The sequence below is a fragment of the Nicotiana sylvestris genome, chromosome 9 (genome assembly GCF_000393655.2).
Source record: "Nicotiana sylvestris chromosome 9, ASM39365v2, whole genome shotgun sequence".
Taxonomy (NCBI): domain Eukaryota; kingdom Viridiplantae; phylum Streptophyta; class Magnoliopsida; order Solanales; family Solanaceae; genus Nicotiana; species Nicotiana sylvestris.
The window spans coordinates 80171267-80190432 of NC_091065.1; the positions used below are offsets into that span (position 1 = coordinate 80171267).

A 19166-nucleotide genomic window follows, 5' to 3' on the forward strand; every position below is an offset into this window, starting at 1 on the left:
TCAGCTTCCCTACTAACTTCCTATAATAGGTAGGATCCTGCAATTCTGCTCCTTCCTTGGCCTTTAGTTTCACATTTGGATCCAATGGTGAAGAGCAGGTCTTGTGTTCTAGGCAATCATACTCCTTTAGCAGGTTCAATGCAAACTTCCTTTGTGATATAATGACCCCATCTTCCTTGTACAGAACCTCTAATCCCAGGAAATAGTGAAGCTGTCCGAGATCCTTGATCCTGAATTGCTCATGTAGGAATCTCTTAAGTTGAGTAATTTCTTGTTCATCAGTCCCAGTTAACAGCACATCATCCACATACACAGCAATATACACTGAGTCACTTCCATTTCTCTTGTAAAAGAGTGAGTAGTCATACATGGAGTGTGTGTATCCTCTTGAATAAAGTGCCTCAGTTAACTTTGCATACCATTGTCTGCTTGCCTGCTTTAACCCATAAAGAGATTTATTCAGTTTGCATACCAGGCCTGGCTTGTCTAACACTAGCCCAGGTGGCACCTGCATATATACCTCTTCATTGAGATCTCCATGCAAGAAGGCATTGTTTACATCTAACTGTGAGATGAGCCAACCTTTCTTGACTGTTGTAGCTATTAAAGATCTGACTGTTGTCATCTTTACAACTGGGGAAAAAGTTTCTGTATAATCTATTCCTGCCTGTTGAGTGTACCCTTTAACAACTAATCTGGCCTTGAATCTCTCAATGCTACCATCTGCTTTGTGTTTCACTTTGTACACCCATCTACATCCAATTGCTTGCTTCCCAGGTGGTAGCACTACTAAGTCCCATGTATGGTTTGAATGTAATGCATCAAATTCATGTGTCATAGCAGCTTGCCATGCAGGATCAATAGCTGCCTCATCATATGATGATGGTTCCCTGTCATGACAAACATTTCTCACAAGAGCCTGACTATCAGGAGTTAGTAGATCAGAGGCAATGTGTTGATTTTCAGAAAATAAAGCATTTAGGGAAGTGAAATTATTCTTGAATTTAGGTAAGGAGTGGACATAGTCCTGTAGATATGTAGGAAGTTTATGAGTTCTGTGTGACTGCCTAGTTGGATGGATTTGTTCTGTATCTGTTTGTGCCATGTTGTGTTCTGATGGTGTGTTGTGTAGTGAGGAGCTAGATGTGTGTTCCTGATGATGTGTGGATCTTCCATGAGATAAGGGATCAGCTGCATGTATAGGTGACATAGAGATAGGTGTGTTATCCTCATTTCCTTGGTCACTCAAGTTTTTAGTGGTCTGCATGTTTCCTGTGTTTTTAGGAAGATGTTCATCAAGAGAGTCAATGAAAGGAACAGGATAAAAGACAAGTGAGTTGGAAGACTTGTTTATGCTACAGTTAAAAGGAAAGATAGATTCATTAAACACCACATCTCTGGAAATGTAAATCTTTCTAGTGGCCAGGTTCAGAACTTTGTACCCCTTTGTGTTGAAAGGATACCCAACAAAGACATGAGAGGCAGTCCTGGGATTGAACTTGTCCCTATATGGTATTGGTATGGTGGGATAGCACAAGCATCCAAAACTCTTGAGATGAGAGTATTTTGGTTTCTTCTTATACAACAACTCATATGGGGTTTTATTGTTGATGGAATTGGATAGCAATCTGTTTATTATATATGTAGCACAGAGGACACACTCACCCCAATATCTCAGATGTAATTTAGATTGGAAAAGGAGGGCTCTAGCTGTTTCAAGAAGGTATTTATGTTTTCTTTCTACCACACCATTTTGTTGTGGTGTATATGGGCAAGTTCTTTGATGAATGATTCCTTTGGACTGAAACAATTTGGTTGTTTCTCCACTGGTAAACTCTAGTCCATTGTCTGACCTTATGGACTTGATGTTGATACTAAACTGGTTTTCCACCAAGGACATGAAGTTTTTAAGAATATCAATAACATTACTTTTGCTAGACAAAAGATGTGTCCATGTAGATCTGCTATAGTCATCCACTATGGTGACAAAGTACTTGTGTTTATCATGTGTAGGGATATGATATGGACCCCATAGGTCAACATGCAAAAGCTCAAATATTTTGTTAGATACATTGGTTTTCTAAGGAAAAGGTAATCTTTCTTGTCTAGCCATTGGGCAAATGGTACAGGTAAAGGGTTGTTTAGGAGAGAAATTAGCAGGAATGGAAGTAATCCTTTTCATCTTCACAAAGGGAACATGTCCAAGCCTGTTATGCCACAACACATTTACATTATTTTCAGTCCAAGATTGAGGGAAGAAATCAGGCAATTTAGAAAATACATCCTCAAAATGAACATGTTTACTAGCACTTGCACATGAATTATTTACAATGAGAGAGGGAAAAGAGACACACTTATTGGTGTGGACTGGTACATTTACAGTGGAATGAGTTGGACAATGTGTGTCACAAGTGCAACAAGTAGAAATGACAGGAAGTCTAGAATTGTCCTTTTCTGCAAGACTTGCATTGTTTTTCTTTAAGCAACTTGGGCATAGGATGTATAGCCCATCATTCACTTTACCAATCACCAGAGGCCTCTTCATTGAAGGGGCCTGCAACACACAACAGAGATTGAAGAAAGCAACAATACAACTTAAATGAGAAGTTAAAGAGTGGACAGAAATTAGATTGTATCTGAAAGTTGGAACATACATCACTTTATCTAGAGTGATCTTAGAATTGAGAATTACACTGCCTATTCCTATCACCTTTACTTTATAGCCATTTGGAAGTATGACCAATAAGGGATAAGGTAGGTTGATTATATTGGTTAATAGGGATCTGTTGAAGGTCATGTTATTTGATGCCCCTGAATCTATAATCCATGAGTCAGCTTTGTTCTTGAAACATTCACATGAAAGTTTGCCAAAATCAATTGAGGAGGTACAAGCTACCATACCTGCAAAGTTTGCTGTTCCTGAAGTAGCATTGGTACCACCTCCATGATCTCCTATCCCAGATGACTGAAATTGTTGTAGCAGGGTCACCAACTGATTGTACTCTTCCTTGGTAAGGCTCACATTCTGAGGATTGTCATGACTAACATATCTATTCTGACTATCATTCTCTGCAGGTTGAGAATCAGTGGCTGCCACATGTGCATTGGCTAGGGTCCTGTTGAATTTGTTGCCTCTGTTGAATCTGTTGGCACCATTGCTGTTGGAACCTTGCCTTGTGTTTTGACTGAAACTGTTCTGTCCTGTGTTTGGATTTTGATAGTGACTAGAATTCTGTCCAAAATTCTGTGGATATCCATGAAGCTTGTAGCATTTCTCTTTAGTGTGGCCTGGCCTCTTGCAGTAGTCACAAAAACGTCTATTTCTGTTGTTGTGATTGTTGCTAGGAGAGTAACTTGTCCTGTATGTGTTAGGTCTGGTTGCTTTGGCATTCAAAGCTGATGATTCCAGTACCAGATGGCCAGTGGGCTTGATTTCCCTCTGTCTTTCTTCTTGGATTAACAGAGAAAAGGCTTGAGCAATTGAGGGAAGAGGATTCATCATCAATATGCTCCCTCGAACAACAGTATATGTCTCATTTAATCCCATAAGGAATTGTATGAGCCTCCTATCCTGCTCTGCTTTATGCATACTTTCCTTAGCCCCACACGAACAGTTGCAGGCACAATGAGATTTAGTAATCAAAGTATTGAGCTCCTCCCATAATTTCTTCATTTTCGTATAGTAACTGGTAATATCAAGTGATCCTTGAGACAGATCATTGATCTCCTTCTGAATTTGATACAACTTTGTTCCATTTGTTTGATCATATCGATCCTCAAGTTCTCTCCACAATTCAAATGCATTAGCTACGTATTCAACACTGTCTGCAATCTCTTTAGTCAAAGAGTTTAAGATCCATGATGTGACCATGTCATCACACCTCTCCCATAAGCGAAAGTTTGGAGAATCTAGATCTGGTCTTTTACAGTCTCCGTTAATAAATCCCAATTTATTCTTCACAGACAATGCTCGCATCACACTTCTTCTCCATGATCGATAACCAAAGCCATCAAAAAGAGCAGGGACTAGAGCTGCCCCAGGATTGTCAGATGGATGCATGTATAGAGGATTACTAATGTCAATGCCTGATTGACTTAGAGGCTCATTCACAGTTGGTACTGTTGGATTATCGTTCTCATCGGACCTCATATTTGTGAATTACAGAGAAATCTAAGAAACTTTGATATCTAAAAAATATAAGATGAATGAAATTTAATAATGATTCTCAGAGAATTGTGAATCAGAAGTAAAAGAAACCTCTTCTCAAGCTATATCTCGAAATTCATGGAGAAATGAATTTGTGTATGCGCGATTAGGTTTAGACGATCATCAACAAAGGAAGAACCAACAGATCTCGTGAATTGAATCAAAAATCGAAGCTCCCGCTCTGATACCATGTGAAGAAACCCAGTCGATGGAGCAACAGTCAAGCTCTTACTGTTATCTGAAGCTTATGCTTCAATGGAGATGAAGCAGTGGGTCGTCCACCATGAGAGCCCAGCGAGAGAGAAGAGAGAGGATGAGAGAAGGTTCCAGAATGTGTGTAATTTTCTGATCAATTGAATTAGAAAAAGTGAGTGGAAACACCACTATATACAAATCTAAAAACTAGGCACTAACTAAGCTAAGACAATTAACTAATTAAGAGAATTAACTAATTAAGAGAATAATATTATAGTTCTTAACATAGATAACTACAAACTTTATCTGTTTGTCATGATTTCTAGTTTTCACTAATGGTACCTTATTAAACTTACAAAATATACCAAATTGTCACGATTTCTAATTTTTACTAATGATACCTCATTAAACTAATTTTATTGATTCTAATTTACACTAATGGTACCTCTATAAACTTATCTCATTTACTTTACAAGATTGTCATAAGTTTTTACTTGTTTACAGCTATGACAAAAAGATAAAACTTATAACTATATTGATCATATTACAATAGTTTATTTGGTAAAGAATTCTACCAGATTGTCAGAGCTTAACTCAAACTACTTATTTATTTAACTTTACACAAGCTAAGACAACACGATGACTTTAAAGTATATGCATTCTACCAATATAGGCATAATTTCGCTCTGTTATAATCAACTTATTTACATGAATGGCGTGAGAACATAAGCTTATATCCATAGGACATATATGTCATTTGGCAAGCCTAATAAACATGCGAGGGCTATTTTGGCAACCAAGTTAAAACAGGAGATATTCTTTAAAGATCAAGCAAACGCGGGGCCACGCCACGCAAACTTTTGGCTAATAAAGAAATCTACACAATAACTAATATAATTTAACCTATTATAACAGGTTGTCTTTTTTTTTAGGTAACTAATTCAACTTAATAATGTAATTACCTATAATTATCTTTTGAATAACATACTTTTTTTATTATAGTAACACTCTCTACCTTCTTTAGGTAAGAGGTAAGATCTGCATACATTTTACTCTTCTCATACCTCACTAGTGAAATTATACTGAATTTGTTGCAAGAATCAAGATGTCCTTAATTGTCATAAATATTCATAGCATAAGTATCGCTAAAAGCTTATTTAAGTCACCGACCAAATGATGTCCTCTTAGCACTAACTGCAGAATTAAAGATTGCAAACGTGCCCTCTTTGAGCGGTAAAGAGTCCAACACTTGGTTACTTTTTGAATGTCAGCTCACCGTTGGTCAATATAATCTTTTCTTTGAGCTCATTATACAAAATGTAAAAATGTATGGACAGCTTGTGGAAAGCCAACACTATAAAAAACATTGTTTCGTTTGATTTGTTTAAACTTTAACGTAAGAAACTCATTTAGAGAGGTGCAGTAAAGTATTCTGTCCCACTAATGCTTTATCTGATTGGTTCATTAATATTTAATACTCTTAACCAGTAAGAATCAGGCAACCTTGTATTTCCCAATCAGTGTTTTCTTTTTCTTGACCTTTTGTCCGCTACTGTATCTACATGGTCAGCTTGTCTTTTTTCTACCAATTAGCCATGCCATCCTTTCCAGATTTCCACTTTGAAGTGCTTTTTATGCTAATTATGAGTTCGTCACTGTGCTTTAGTATATATTTTAGTTCGAGTAGCACAGAATAACTTGTATAATTAATCTCGACACTTGATGTGCAAAAGGAATAGTATCATCGCAATATATGTTTGATCACAATAAATGTAACACAAAGCAATAAATTGTTCCAATCCTAGCGAACTCGCTAATTATACTTTTTTAGCAATACTTAACAAGATAAAAGGAAGGCCGATATGTGCCGCACTCGTAACAATTAGGGGTGTACATAGGCCGGGTTGGTTCGAATTTTACAATTACCAAATCAAATTAATTATGTCGGGTTATTAAATTTAAAGACCAAACCAAACCAATAAAACTCGGGTTTTTCAATCTCGGTTTTTTGGGTTTTTCGGGGAGGGTTTTCCCGGTAAAGTATTTTCCAAGAAAATAATACAAAATATGAGATGTGTCATGGCATTATCCTAAAATATTCAACAATAAAGACAATAAAATTATGTAATATAAATATTGCTAATTAAAAAGCCATAATAAAAATAAACATAATCTAAAAGTACTAAGTCATGCTAAAATAAATAGATTAATAAGTGAGTATTAACTACATGACTAAACGCTAAAGAAAAATAAAAATAGGTTATGCATTTTTATCTAAATTATTGCAAAACAAAAAATAGATATTAAATACATTCTCGTTCGTAATATTGAATTGAATGTCTTTTGTTAGCATTAGTATTGATTTGATTTTGGTTTGGGCTTTTGTTAGCATTATTTAATTGGGGGATTTGCAGTCGTACCATATTTTTATGCCACCCTTTAACCTATACCCTATTTCTAAAAACTATTGATCTCGCAACCAACTAAAAAAAAATCCGTAATAATATGACCATTATACCCCTTCCAAAACATATAAAAGTTGCATCAAGAATACCCAGATTCAAATTCCAGATCTCCTCCGTATCTCCTCCGTCAGTCCGTCTCTCCTGAGATCGCCTCTCGCAACCAGATTCAAATTCAAATACATTGTAAGTATTCAAATTCATCTCCTGAATTCAAAATAGTTTTTGAATTATATGTTTTCTGATTGATTGATGGAAGTTGTTTGACGAACTTCACTGATATGCTGAATTTGCATTCTAAAGTTGTTTGACGATGAATTCTAACATTCTAATCCGACACATATGCTGAAACAAACTGAAGTTATTTAGTTCATATCTAAAAAATTCAACAAAACGAGCTGGCAAATAACACAACGAAGAAAAAATTATATTAAAATATTATATGAGTGTTTTAATATTTAAAACACCTATGCACAAAAAACTTCGGCATAGGTGCTGAAGTTTTTTTGTTAATATTTAAAAGCTAAAGTTTTCATATTACACTGGGTAAAAAAAAAAAAACATCAATTAAAATTTCATATTGCATAAAAAACTTCGGCATAGGAGCTGAAGTTTTTTTAGTTAATATTTAAAAACTTCAGCTGGACGAGCTGAAGTTTTCCTCCTACATTGGGTAAAAAATAAAACATAATTTAAAATTTCATATTGCACAAAAAACTTCGGCACAGGTGCTGAAGTTTTTTAGTTAATCTGTAAAAACTTCGGCTAATGGAGCTGAAGTATTCCTCCTGCACTATGTATTTTATTATCATTTTTTGGAAAAACTTCATACCAAAAAAATAAAACATCAATTAAAATTTCATAATGCACAAAAAACTTCGGCATAAGTGCTGAAGTTTTTTAGTTAATATTTAAAAACTTCAGCAGGAGGAGCTGAAGTTTTCCTCCTTCATACCAAAAAAATAAAACATCAATTAAAATTTCATATTGCACAAAAAACTTCGACATAGGTGCTTAAGTTTTTTAGTTAATATTTAAAAACTTCAGCAGGAGGAGCTGAAGTTTTCCTCCTACACTATATATTTTATTATCATTTTTTGGAAAAAATTCATACCAAAAAATGCTTATGTTTTCAGGAATATGTAAAACATTTTTCATATAATTTTTTGTATGCTGAAGTTTTTTTAGTTCATCTGCTAAAAATGCTTAATATTTTGTCGTGCAATATGTAATTTTCGGATAAGTTTTTTGTTAATTGTTCTATTATTTTCTAAGTTTAAAAAGAATTTTTAGTTCATGCTTAAAGCTTTCATCAAGCACTGTATATTTTATTATTATATTTTGAAATAACTTCAGCCCAATGTGCTGAAGTTATTTAGTTTATTTCTAAATCTTCAGCATTTAATGAGCTAAAGTTGTTGTCCCTGCATTCATGAATCCCTGTCATGCAGCTTTTTCAAAAACACTTCAGCTGATATGCTGAAGTTATTAAGCTTATTTCTAAAAACTTTTGCACTTAATAAGCTGAAGTATTTTGTGCAGCATTCATTAATTATGTCATACATCTTTTTCCAAAAAAATTCAGCAGAAGATGCCTAAGTGATTTAGTTCATTTGTAAAAATTTCAGCACAAACAATCTAAAAATTCTTCTGTTCACTTTCCTAATACTTGCCACTAAACATGAATCTGCAGGATGAGTTCGATTTGCGTTGTTATAACTTTCAATGGGAGTTGGAAAGTGATTTCAAATACTTGGATCATGATACAAAACTTGTTCTACTTAATAAGCACATATCATTCAATACTTTCCTGAAGAAAATTAGTGAAGTTGCAAATATTGATTCAACCATATATGCACTAAAAGTATGATTTGATATCAAACTAAATACAAGTAAAGGAATGCTTGTAACTTCAGATGAAGAACTCAGTACCTGTATACATTTGCTTACAACTGATTCACCCTACAAGAATTGCCATTTCATAATCGAAAAAATGCAACCTTCAGAATCTGCAACATTCAAACATTCTCTTGCATATGAGATAGATTCAGAACCTTTTGTTGATTATCAACATGAAGTAGGACTGTCAATAATGGAAGTAGACAACGAGCTACAACCTTCTAACATTACAGCTGCTTCAGAATATATAATGTTGCAACAATTACCCCCTCCTTCAATAAATTCAAACCAGTTTGTCGTTGACCAACAAGAAGAAGGACAGCTAATAATGCAAATTGACAAGCAACACACAGTCCAATAAACCTTTTTGTTACCTTCTGCAATGATAAGCAACAACGAAGATGAAGTAAATATGGAGCTTATACCGATAACATCAGATAGAATTGAAGAAATTGCTGAAAATTCTTGTGCTTCTCAGAAATCAAGAAAAAGGGTGAGGAGAAAGCTGAAAAAATCTCCACCATGTAAAATACTTAGGCACGATGCGTTGACTGAGGAAGTAAGAGTTGGATTAATTTTTGAGAACAAACAAAACATGACTAAATTTTTCTGCAGCTTGGAGATAAACTAGAAAGTTGAATTCACTGATGTTAGATCATGTTCAAAGAGATACGAGCTGAAATGCATCGTGGACAGATGTGGTTGGAATGTACATGCTACCAGAATAAAAAATTCCACACTATTCAGGGTGATAAAATATCATAACATCCATGAATGCTCGGTTGATGCAAGAAAATCATATCAGAAGCATGCTACATCAAATTTTATAAGTGAACAAATTATAGAACATGTTCGAAACAAAAAGATAGAGGTTACACCAGCCTTTGTAGAAAATGAAATGAAAAAGAAAATTGGAATTGACATTGGTTATCACAAGGCACGACGTGCTATTCAAAAAGTTGTTACTTGCATAAGGGGAACACCTGAAGAGAACTATCAGATTCTTCCTTCATACCTATACATGATGGTGTGCAAAAACCCAGGAATGTACACAAGCATAAAAAGAGATGCACAGAATAGGTAACCATCAGCCTGAAGTTTCAAATGTTCCTATTTGAAAAACTTCACACCTTATGATTTGTTTTTTTGTGTTTCATTATACAGATTTGCTTACATGTTCTTTGCTCCTGCGGCATCAGTAGCTGGTTGGTCCAACTGTAGACTCGTTATTGCAGTAGATGCAACGTTTTTAAAGTCCAAATATTGTGGTGTTCTATTTGTTGTTGTATCAAAAGATACAAACAATCAAATCTTTCCTCTATGTTTTGGTGTAGCAGAATCAGAAAACAATGAGGCATACATTTGGTTCTTCGGGGAAATGAGAAAAACAATTCAAGTCCGTCGTGAATTGGTTTTCTTGTCAGATAGAAACCAGTCAATTGCAAATGGGATTAGAAAAGTTTTTCCAGAAGCTCAACATGGTATCTGCCTCTATCATTTTGAGAAAAAATTAAAGCAAAGCCACGGTAATAAATCTTTTTCAAAGTGCTGCAAGGTCATACAAACGTGAAGATTTTAATCAGTTAATGTCCCAACTCAAAAGTATTGACAAGAAAACATACAATTACATAATGGAAGAGCCTCCAGAGAGATGGGCTCGATCGTGGTTCCCACGGCGACGTTATGATATGCTAACAACAAACATGGCAGAATCAATGAATTCCATTTTACTAAAAGGGAGAGAAATGCCTATTTTAAGAATATTAGATTTCATCCAAGAAAGGTTAGGAGAGTGGTTTTACGAACGGAGAAAAAAGGCAAATGAAACTTTTCACAGAGTATCAATATGGGCAGAAGAAGAGATGACTAAGAAGATGGACTTGGCTTGTAAAATGTTTGTGAGTATATTTATTAACTTCAGTTTTTTATATCTGTTGCAGTGATTTACTGCTTACATTTAAAAAAAATCATACTTTTTCTTTTTGAAGCAACAATACACTAATATAGTTTGTCTTAATTTTTTATTCCTTCTTAGGTGTTCAACCTTGATTCAATGTTGTTCAGAATAAATAGTGAAGGAATCGAATTCATTGCGGACTTAAAGAAGAGAACTTGTGACTGCCTGGAATTCCAACTTGATGAATTTCCCTCTCCACATGCAATTGCTGCTATTAATAAGAGATATCTGCAGAAATCTGATTACTGCTCAAATTGGTATTCAAATAAAACATGGTTGAAAACATATGAAGGACATGTGAATACCGTGGGAGATCAAAAATCATGGGATATGCCACAAAATGTACAATCTGAGATCACAAAACCTCCCGATGTAGAGATTTTACAAGGAAGAAGATAAAAGAAGAGGCATATACCTGTGACTAAATCAGTACCATTTAAGTCTACCAAATGCAGTCGATGTAAAAAAGTTGGGCATAATAGAACAACTTGCTTGTGTTCTCCAGCACCTCATCCATATTCAAAGAAACACACTGAAAACTACTCCAACCTTCAATAATCCTTGGTCTGAATTTAGACTTTCATTATTGTATGACATATTTGAAATGTGATTTTTTTCATAGGAATAAAAAAAGAAGCTCTTGGACTATTTTATATACTGCTAAAGTACAAATCACTCATTTTTGTTGCGCATGCTTATAGGTTTGGTTGCATTTTTAAAAAGTACGCAGTGACTTCTGCGAGAAAAAACCCCAGGTTACAGTATGTGAAATACATATCCTTAACACGAACACATACACATATACGCACACTCACACACACACACATACGCGACAACACACAAAAGAAAGACATGTACAAACAAAATCTTCAGCATCTCTAAGTTGAAGTTATAGAAAATGAACTTAATAACTTCAGCATATTCATTAATGAATTACATAAAAAAAAAAAGCACAGCATAAAAACATAAAAAAAGAATTACAAAAACTAAACATAAAAACCAACTAAGAAATATAAAGCAAATACCAACAAATAACAAGGATAATGCAATAGAAAGCTAAGAAAAAAGAGGATGAGAATTACATTGATACAAAAAGAGATGAGAATAACACACAAAGTACAAACAAAAACATCAGCTCTCTGGGCTGAAGTTATAAAAACTTCAGCTCTCTATGCTGAAGTAAACAAAAAAAACACAACATTAAAACATAAAAAAAGGATTACAAACACTAACAATCATCACCACCATCATTATCATCATCACAGTACTCCTCAATTTCTCTAAATATCTCATCATCATCAGTATCGGAGATAACTATAGGGTAGTCGGGAAAAAGACCACTGAATCCAAGGAGATCAATCTTCAACTTGTCGAAATCATCACGCAACTGACTTTGTTCAACGATTACTCTGTCTATAAGAGAAAGAAGAGTCTTCAGGTTGTTTTGCAGCTTGGAATAGTCGTTCCAGCTGGGAAACTGAAAACTATCAAACTACTGCACAACCTTGTCGAACGAGGTTGAATAACCTCCACAACTACGTTCCAGGTTAAGCCTGTTCTAGAATGATTCATTAGCAAAGAATTGTGGCATGTTTCTCTCCCAATCAGCCTTTATTTGATCCCATAAAAGCATAAGATCGGTTTGTTATTATACCACTCACACTTCAAAGTCTCCCACTTCTGCATGATTTCATCAAAATTAGGCTTCCTACTTCCGCTTCCACCAGACATTCTTTCTTTAACTAAAGCTAAAAGACTAAGGATGAATATAAATTTAAAGAAATATGATGGAAGTCTATGAATGACTGAAATTTTCAAGTGAAGAGATTGTTAATATAGACAAAGAATTCACCTAATCAATTTAATATCTATAAATGTAAAAGTAACTTTTCAGGTGTTTTTACTGTTTTACGTTCAAAGAAATTGAATGAAACAAGATAAGTAGGTGGTAAAACAAGTATGTGGTAAATGCAAAAAGAAATGTAACTTCAGCCCTAATAAGCCCACAGTTTTTCTATAGTAAAAAAATTACTTCAACTTGAAAAATAACTTTTTGGATCATTTACTATATGGTCAAACAAATTTAAATGAAAGATGAAGTAGGTGACAAAAGACAAAAAGTAGATAGTAAATGAAAAAAAGATAAGTATCAACTTAAAAAAATACCAAAACATGCTGAAGTTTTTGTCATAAGCTTTTTCAAAAACTTCAGTCAATTGTGCTGAGGTTATTTAGTTCATTTATAAAACTTCAGCACATAATAAGCTGAAGTTTTTCATCGTGCATTCAATAGTTTTGTTATAAATGCTTTTTCAAAAACTTCAGCTCAATGTGCTGAAGTTTGTTAGTTCATTTCTGAAAACTTCAGCACTTGATGAGCTGAAGTTTTTCTCCTGGACTCGATAGTTTTTGTCATAAAGCTTTTTCAAATAACTTCAGCTCCATGTGTTGAAGTTATTTAGTTCATTTCTAAAACCTTCAGCACTTAATAAGCTGAAGTTTTTGTCCTGGACTCGATATTTTTTGTCGTAAAGCTTTTTCAAATAACTTACGCAGAAAAAGCTTAAGTTTTTGTCCTACATTTGACACTTTTGTTGTGACTTTTAACCAAAACTTCAGCTTAATAAGCAGAAGTTATTTACTTCATACTGAAGTTTAGCATATTTGAATCAATCCAAGTATACTAAAAACTAATTAATGCGAATAGAACAAAAATTAAAAAGACATCACATAAATCACACAAAATAATGTATATTCATACAATCCAATTTTGTTTTCGCTTACATCCTAGAAAAAAAAATTAGTTTTTTGTTTAAAAGTTATTCTCTATTCAAAAAAATTGACAGAGTGTCTTCATATTCTCCATAGTCATGTCCTAGTTGCTCTTATTGGGTTTCTTAACAAAATTCCATGAACCTTCACTATATCTTCAACTGATTCACAAAAGCGGCAATACGAGCACCTTTCTTTACCACCTTGTACGGACCTCTGAATTACATTTACCATGTTAATGCATTTTCCACATATGTGCATCTGGGAGGACTCACTAAGTGTGAAAAAGGCGTTCATGCAAATTCGTTGCAGCACCATGAGCTATAAGACAGTCACTCTCCATTTCACCAAATTTAATTCCACCAAAGCATTTTCTATCACACACAGATTGACAAAGTTTAGTACTATAATTTTTTTAGCAACTCCCGTCTTCTTTCATAAGAAAAAAACAAGAAAATATTGGCAAAGACATGCTTACTGGTGTGCAGCTGGGAATTCGTGGGAAGCAAAGATAATGAAGGAGAAGTCCAAAAACTTCATATGTGACGGAGAATGGCCACATCAAATACTCGAGCCCCAGGACAATTTTACTAAAAGTTAGATTTATCAACTAGTAAAAAGAGCAAATTGTCCAGGAGCTCGAGTGTTTGATCTGGCCGCTCTCTTTCACATATGAAGTATTTAGACTTTTCCTTCATTATCTTTGCTTCCCATGAACTCCCTGCTACACCCAATAAGCATGTTTGTGGCAACATTTTCTTGTTTTTTTTTTAAATATAAATTTAAAGAAATATGATAGAAGTCTATGGATGACAATGAAAATTTTCAAGTGAAGAGATCATTAATATAGCCAAAGAATGCACATAATCAATTTAATATCTATAAATGCTGAAGAGATTGTTAACTGCTTTTTGTTCAGAGAAATTGAATGTAACAAGATAAGTAGTTGGCAAAACAAGTAAAAGGAAAATGTTGATAAACTTCAGCTCTTGATAAGCTGAAGTTCTTGTGTTGGATTCAATAGTTTTTGTATTTCGAAATGCTGATAAACTTCAGCCCAATGTGCTGAAGTTTTTTAGTGTATTTCTAAAAACTTCAGCTCTTGATAAGCTGAAATTCTTGTGTTGGATTCAATAATTTTTGTATTTCTAAATGCTGATAAACTTCAGCCCAATGTGCTGAAGTTTTTTAGTGTATTTCTAAAAACTTCAGCTCTTGATAAGCTGAAGTTTATGTATTGGATTCAATAGTTTTTGTCGTAAAGCTTTTTCAAAAAACTTCAGCCCAATGTGCTGAAGTTATTTAGTGTATTTCTAAAAACTTCAGCTCTTAATAAGTTGAAGTTTTTGTGTTGGATTCAATAGTTTTTTCGTATAGCTTTTTCAAAAAAACTTCAGCTCAACGTGCTGAAAATTTTTAGTGTATTTCTAAAAACTTCAGCATTTGATAAGCTGAAATTTTTGTCCTTTAGTCGACACTTTTGTTATGACTTTTAACCAAAACTTCAGCTTAAAAAGCAGAAGTCATTTACTTCATGCTTAAGTTTTTTCAACAAAAATGTACTTAAAATTCATAATAAAAGACACAAACATATTTGTATGAACAAAAGTGAAATAAAAAAATACTTAATATATATTCACAAAATACAAATTATGTGCAACCAATCCTCTAATCAAAAAATTCACACACAATCTCTTCAAAATCTCCATAATCATGTCCTTGTTGTTCTTCTGGAGTTTCATAGCCGCTATCTTTTTTCCACTTTTCATGAGCCCAAAGATTGGCAGTCAATTCTCTCCTGAAGGTCAATGACTAACTTTGATCGAAATTGAAGACATCTTCTTTATTCAACCCTATATCAATTAACTTAAGAGCAAATACACCACAATCAACACTACAAAAAGAACATGAAAAATAGTTAACACAAGGGCAAAAAATAATAAACATAAGATGCATGGTAAAACATAATGCGAAACACGTACTTGTTAGTCTGCTGCGGTGAGGTCATCCACTTAATTTGAAATTTTTCCACAGGACTATCCCCATAAAATTTATTGTGTGCCCCAAATTCAAAGCATTTGAGACAGTGTGGGATCAACCGGGCATAATTTCTGACATGTTCAGCCGCACGCTCATATGTTACACTGCCCATGGAATCATACACATATATAATTTTATCTTTAAAGTCCAGAATTCCAAAAAAGTAGTGCGTAGATCTCTGGCCTATTATTGGCTTAAGTCGAAATGGAAAGAATACTTTTCTGGCAGATGCCCATGAGATACCACAGGAAATGTCGAGGCCTTTTACGTAGTTGGCCACCTTTTCATTCGTTGATTCTTCCTCAAACCAACTAAAGTCCGTAAGTGGCTGAATAACTGCTTCTTCTTCTTCTTCTTGAGCCTGTTGTTTGGATATCCTCTTTCACTTTGATTTGCTCTTTTTTTGATTCTCCATTCTCTTTTGCTTCCTTTTTCTAATTTTATCCATCTGTTCTTCTGAAGGATGAATATCAGTCAGCTTAGTCATATACTGATCAAAAATTAAATCTGTTATTGCAAATCTTGATTTTGGATAAGCTGGAAGGTGATAGCAATATTTTTTGCGCAAGTAATATATGCCCACATCCATATGCTGCAAAATGAACAACAACAAATGATAACATGTGAAAAAACTACAAACAGCATGACAAAAACTTAAGCATATTCAGTTTGAAGTGTTAGAAATAATCTAAAAAACTTCAGCATGTTTGATTTAAAAGTTTTGAAAAAAACTAGAGAATGCATGTCAAAAACTTCAGCACGGTTAGGCTGAAGTTTTAGCAAGTAAGCTAAAAAACTTCAGCATTTTAGTATGAATAAAGCTGAAGTTTTCCAAATTACAATACTATAAAAATAAGCTGATGTTTTGGGAAATACAGTTGAAAACCAAGTCAAAAAACAAACTTAATAACTTACTTCATTCGCAAGATCAGAGTTAGGATCCATAAGCTCGATAAAGAATGATTTTCGAATATCAATTCCAGCTAATCTAAATGGATTGGAATCATATTCACTGGCATCCACCTCCAACCACTCTGTAAATCTTTGCATCAATCCACTGTCTTGATTAACATAATGGAAGGCACACCTTCGTATATTCTTTCCTACTTTCCAATCTTGCCCCCTTTCCTTTCGTTTATGAACTACGTAAGGAGATCTCAACCAAATACTCTCCATACGAATCATTTTCCCTTTTTTCTGGTTTTCCCTTTGCTTGCTCTTCCTGTTGTTCCATCACAGCTAACTGTTGTTGTTCACCAGCAGGGGGAGAAACCACAGCCATAGTGGCAGATACTTGACCAACTCCCTACTATTCACGACGTTCTTGTCTCTCTTCACGAACAACAACAACAGCAGAATTACCTTTTGAATCAGTCCCTTGTGTACTACCAAGTGAAAATGAACATAAATTGAAGTTGGGGATATCACTGGTGTCACACATAGGAGAACTGGAAATCTTCCTTCTCTTAGGATTTGGAAGAAGTTGCGATGCATCAGATGATATCTGCAAAAGTAAGGAAAATATAAACATAAATAAAACTGATACAAAACATACAGTGGGCAAAAAAATAGCTTATAATCGAATTGCAGAAAATAACTACCTGGTCTAAGTGTTGAGACATAGATGGTGTTTGCATTCCAACAGATCCATTTCCTTTACCTTCAGATATGCATGTATCTTCATGCGAAAAAAATAAAAAAAAATATAAATAATACTGACTAAATTTTATAAAATAATACCAACACACTTCACACCTGCCTGTGAGCCAACAGGTGTGAATAAATGTATTTCTCCTTTTTGATATAACTGCATAAACTCACAAAAAAAAATTTGAGCTGCCTCGAGTCTTTCTGAAAAATCATTCAAAAACATAACAAAGAAAATAAAATATGTAAAGTTTCAAACTGTAAAAAATATACTTCGATCAAATGTAATAAATTCATGATCTATAGAATACCTTGATGTTTGTCTTCCGTTGTGGTTTCCCCAGGCTGCATGCCTTTCTCGATATTAGCATTTCCAGCTTCATTCAATTGTGCACCAACGTCGAGGAGCATTGGAGTATTCTGTGGAAGGTTTTTCTCAACTCTACCTTCATTTAATTCAGCATCATCAGAGATTTTTTGAGTTGTGTCAATTGAAGCACAACTAGTTTCAACTTTCACTGCATATTCATAAAGAGGGGGAATAGATCAACTAATTTTTCTATATATATAACATAGTAAAATTTATACCTGTAGTGAAAATTTCACTACAGGACATTATCAAAAAGATCATTTAAAACTTCAATCTCTAAGAAGGTTGAAGTTCGACAGTTACAAAAACAAAAACTTCAACTCTAGCTAGAGCTGAAGTTCGTCAGTTACAAAACAAAAACTTCAGCTGAAGTTTTGTTTCATGTTTTGTGTTTTTTTGTTATATATTTTTATGAACTATTATAAACTTCACACTTTATACTTGTAGTAACAATTTCCTGCGTATCACCACCTAAAATTTCCTTGCAATAGCTAGTGCTCCATAAAACAAATTTCCCTGTCCAATATCGCTTTCCAAAGAACAACTCGATGCATATTTTTCAGTACCAACAACTTGATCATCTGCACCTTGTTGTTGAACATGTTCATCGCATCCACCAGTCGTTTCCTTACGTGTAGCATTATCATCTGTGACTTTACGCGATGGATCATGAGTAGCATGTTCTTCAACTTGATTATTTGCACATTGCTTGCTTCCAACATTCTCAGTTGCTAACTGTTCTTCATCATTTCCATTTCTGCTCAATATATCAGCACTGGAACGTTCCTCTTCAACTTGTTTCTGAACATGTTGATCACCTTCAAAAGATGCTTCCTCACGTGTAGCATTTACATCTGCGTTTTATCTGATGCATCATCAACAACATTAATATCTGATGGATGTTCGTAACAGTCGATCACCCTATCATATTCTTGATGGTTACTCAAATTAAAATTGTCATCGTCCATTTCATTTGATTTGTTGACAATCTTAAACAATTGTTCAAACTTCTCATCGAAATATTCCTAGAAAAAAAATTACTAACAATGATTAATTTGAACAACATCAGCAGAAATTAAAAGACTTCTCTATAAATTAGCTTACCTTCACTTTTACAAAAACGGCATCAACAATAGCAGATCGCTCATCCTTTTTAAACTTATCGAAAACTTCGTTCACGGTCGTGCTTCTTTCTTTTTCTGCATGCCTTTGAACCTCCGTCGTTAACCTCTAGAATAGATACACAACAAAAATTCAGATATAGAAGAAAACTTCAGCTCAAAAACATGTTGTACTTTTACAAAAACAAAACCAAAAAACTTCAGATCAAAACTTACAGAACATATTGTCTCAAGTAATTCATTGTCATCAAAGTTAGATGTAGAATGGGTAGAACGACTCTGGGTACGAGATGATTCACCAATAAAAGGAGTTCGATTCGGTTCTTTTGATCGACTCCGACTACGTGGTGATTCACCAATGACAGGAGTTCGATTCGCTTCTTTTGATCGACTCAGAGTACGTGCTGATTCACCAGTTGAAGGAACTGCATTAACTACCTTTGAACGAATTCGGCTGCATGGTAATTGTCCAATTAAAGGCATTGAATTCAATTCC

General features: G+C 34.2%; 1 protein-coding gene and 1 long non-coding RNA gene across 2 annotated transcripts; one reads left to right on the top strand and one right to left on the bottom strand.

Annotated features, from left to right (window-relative positions):
• The first annotated feature begins 9145 nt into the window (after positions 1–9145).
• Positions 9146–11119, top strand: LOC138877819 (uncharacterized). The gene is made up of 6 exons (XM_070157462.1): positions 9146–9322; positions 9418–9511; positions 9609–9843; positions 9928–10244; positions 10336–10661; positions 10799–11119. The coding sequence occupies exons 1-6, from the start codon at positions 9146–9148 to the stop codon at positions 11117–11119; spliced, it is 1470 nt and encodes a 489-aa protein (XP_070013563.1).
• A 4866-nt stretch (positions 11120–15985) lies between these two features.
• LOC138876857 (uncharacterized) lies at positions 15986–17198 on the bottom strand. The gene is made up of 3 exons (XR_011402152.1): positions 17134–17198; positions 16448–17036; positions 15986–16124 (listed from the first exon to the last, which is right to left on the bottom strand). It is a non-coding gene; the product is annotated as an uncharacterized lncRNA (long non-coding RNA).
• Positions 17199–19166: the final 1968 nt, after the last annotated feature.